This window comes from Nicotiana sylvestris, chromosome 11 (genome assembly GCF_000393655.2).
Source record: "Nicotiana sylvestris chromosome 11, ASM39365v2, whole genome shotgun sequence".
Lineage (NCBI taxonomy): Eukaryota > Viridiplantae > Streptophyta > Magnoliopsida > Solanales > Solanaceae > Nicotiana > Nicotiana sylvestris.
The window spans coordinates 64,092,678-64,096,239 of record NC_091067.1 but is presented as its reverse complement, the minus strand read 5'-3'; the positions used below and the strand labels follow the sequence as shown (position 1 = coordinate 64,096,239).

Sequence of the window (3,562 nt, the reverse complement as noted above, 5' to 3'; positions counted from 1 at the left end):
GGGGATTTTAAGGGGGGTTGTTTATTTTGATATAGGGAAGGGTTTTAAAATTAAAAGAAGAGTGAGAAAAGAAAGAAAAAATATCAGCGGTCGTCGCCACGGTCGACGCCGCGGTCTGAGACAGAGTCTCCCACTGTAGTCACCGCGGTCAGAGTCGCGACTGCGATGAAAAATTCAACGTTCAGTGATTTCCACGGTCCTGGCCGCGGTCGCGGCTGGCAAATTTTTTTTTTGTCTTTTAAACACAAAGTTACATACTACACTTACAACACATTCGTGGGTTGCCTCCCATGAAGTGCCTGATTTAATGTCATGGCACAACGCAAGTGGTTGAGCCTTCACTCCTCATTCGTGTACTGGGGTTCTTTCAAATTGATCACCACTATATTCCCTTTTTCTTCAGCTATTCCAAGGTAATGTTTCAACATTTGCCCATTTACTGAGAACTTGTTTGTCCCATCTTCTGACTCAATCTCAACATCTCCACTTGCAAACATTTGCACCACTCTAAATGGCCCTGACCATTGGGACTTTAACTTACCCGGAAACAATCTCAGCCTTGAATTATATAATAATACCTTGTCACCGGGTTTGAAATTTTTGTCCACAATGTGCTTGTCATGCATCTTCTTCATTCTTTCCTTGTAGAGCCTCATTCTTTCAAAGGCTTGATATCTAAATTCTTCCAGCTCATGCAACTCTGTTAGTCGATTTTGTCCAGCTGCTTCGGGATCCATGTTCAATTGTTTTAGTGCCCACCAAGCTCAATGTTCTAGCTCCACAGGAAGGTGACAGGCCTTCCCAAATACCAACTTGTATGGTGACATACCTATTGGTGTTTTGAACGCAGTTCTATAGGCCTAGAGTGCGTCATCAAGCTTCTTTGCCCAATCAGTTCGTGTGGCATTCACCGTCTTGGCTAGTACACTTTTTATCTCCCTGTTGGACACTTCAACCTGCCCACTGGTTTGCGGATGGTAAGGGGTAGCCACCTTGTGGCGTACATCATACTATGCAAGCAATTTCTTGAAGGCTCTGTTACAGAAGTGAGTGCCTCCATCACTGATGATCGCTCTTGGTATCCCAAATCGGGTGAATATATTCTTTTTCACAAAACCTATCACCACTCTTGCATCATTAGTGGGAAACGCTGCAGCTTCCACCCATTTAGACACGTAATCCACAGCAACAAGTATGTATTTATTGCAAAATGAGCTGACAAAGGGGCCCATGAAGTCAATCCCCCAAATATCAAACACCTCTACCTCTTGAATCGGGTTCATGGGCATCTCATGATGACGGGAAATGTTCTCGGTTTGCTGACATTCATCGCAGCCCTTCACCCATAGGTGCAAATCTCTAAACATTGTTGGCCAAAAGAACCCGACCTCTAGCACTTTTGCAGCTGTCCTGGCTCCTCCAAAATGTCCTCCATATGCTGATGCGTGACAAGCCTGCAAAACAGAAGATTGTTCTATCTCGGGGACACACCTCCGGATCATATTATCAACACAAATTCTAAACAAACAAGGCTCGTCCCAATAATACATGCGGCAATCACGATAAAACTTTTTCTTTTGGACAGATGAAAGGTTATAGGGAACAATATCGCAGCCCAGGTAGTTTGCAAAATCTGCATACCATGGCGCATCCTCAAGACTGGCTGCGAGCAGCTGCTCGTCTAGAAAGGTTTCCAGGATCTCTTCGACCTCGACTGATTTTTCAGCTCCTTCAAGTCGCGATAGATGATCAGTGACTTGATTTTTTGTGCCCTTATGGTTACGAATTTCGAAGTCGAATTCTTGCAACAGTAGCACCCAACGAATCAGGCACGGCTTAGACTCCTTTTTCTCAATTAGGTACCTGAGATCTGCATGGTTAGTATATACAATTACCTTGGAACCAATCAGATATTATCAGAACTTGTCAAAAGCAAACAACACCGCAAACATCTCCTTCTCCGTCATTGTATAATTGAGCTGTGCACCACTTAGCGTTCTACTTGCGTAGTAAATCGGGTGCATCAGCTTATCTTTTTGCTGCCCTAAGACTGCTCCTATAGCATAGTCGCTAGCATCACACATGAGCTCAAATGGTTGTTCCCAGTTGGGTGCAACAATGATGGGTGTCGTTATCAATCTCTTCTTCAGTTCCTCAAATGCCAACCTGCAATCATTAAAATACAAAGGGCTGATCCTTTTCAAGGAGTTTGCATAATGGGTTAGCAATTTTGGAAAAATCTTTTATGAAACGTCGGTAGAACCCGGCGTGTCCAAGAAAACTTCTCACCACCTTGACTGAAGTGGGCGGTGGTAGCTTCTCAATCATGTCAACCTTAGCATGGTCGACCTCAATTCCTTTACTGGACACTCGATACCCCAGGACTATGCCTTCTTGTACCATAAAATGGCACTTCTCCCAGTTGTAAGCACGTGATTTTTGCTTTACGGACATTCGCTCCAAAAGAAAATAAAAATAGTGACAAATGGCTTCGTTGTACAATTGTTCGAGTTTTCATGTGTTGTTAGTCACTTGTGGATCTGTCCATTCTTTTTTTTTGCATTTAATCATTAACAAACAAAATACAAAATATATGTATTAGGATGGTTAAACCATAATTCGGTCAGTAAAAGAAAATTCAAAAAATATATATGTGCACCGTTCGCCCTAGGCTCTTAGCTAACCTACGTAAATATTTTTGTGATAATTGTGTTAAAATGTTGCATTGTTGTTTAATTCCGTTACCTTATTATTTGTTATTTTTATTTTGTTTAAAAGAAAAGAAAAAATAATAAGAAAGAAAACAAAAGCAAAAGAGTAGGGAAAATCGGTTTGGGCCAAGAAATGAAACAAAATAGGCCCAAGACCAGGACACAGATCCAGTCCAAACACAGGCTGCCCGGACACGTCCCAAACGACGTCGTATCAGCGCCTCAATCTGAGCCGTTGATTCATGGCAATCAAACGGTCCAATACAGCCCCTGCTAAGTCGAAACGACGTCGTTTCAGGCAAGTTAATCTGGGCCGTTCATTCCCATTGATCCAACGGATCCAGGCCTTCCTCTAAACCCGTCAACATGACCCGATCCAATCCCCTACCCGGTCATAACCCACTATCATCTCCCGAACGACGTCGTCCCTCCTCAATGGTTAGATCCTGGCCCTTGATCTCAATTGATCCAATGGCCAGGATCTAAACCCTCAATACATATATAAACCTAACCCCCTTACCCCACGCCCCAAGCCACACCCCCCCCTCGGCCACTATTCACCATCTTCCCCAGGCTCCCTTTCCTCTCAAACCCTAGCAGCCTAGGTTTCCCACCATAAGCCTGGCAACCACAGTTCCGATGACCACCAAAATAACACCCCCGATGCACCCGACCATCCTGAACACGAATCCACTAACCACAAGCCTCGAATCACTTCCGTTCGTCTCGAATCTTCGTTTGAAGATTTGAGTCGAACCTGGACCTATGCCAAACCACCCCATCTTCATGCTAGACACTCTCCTGACCTTCCTCGTGACCAAACCAAGCTTGGTTTGGTCCGAATCCACCCA

General features: G+C 44.1%; 1 protein-coding gene across 1 annotated transcript; it reads right to left on the bottom strand.

Moving 5' to 3' along the window:
* Positions 1–338: 338 nt before the first annotated feature.
* On the bottom strand, positions 339–737 carry LOC104217233 (uncharacterized). The gene has a single exon (XM_009767423.2). It carries the CDS (start codon positions 735–737, stop codon positions 339–341), a length of 399 nt encoding a protein of 132 aa, XP_009765725.1.
* Between the last annotated feature and the right edge of the window lie 2,825 nt (positions 738–3,562).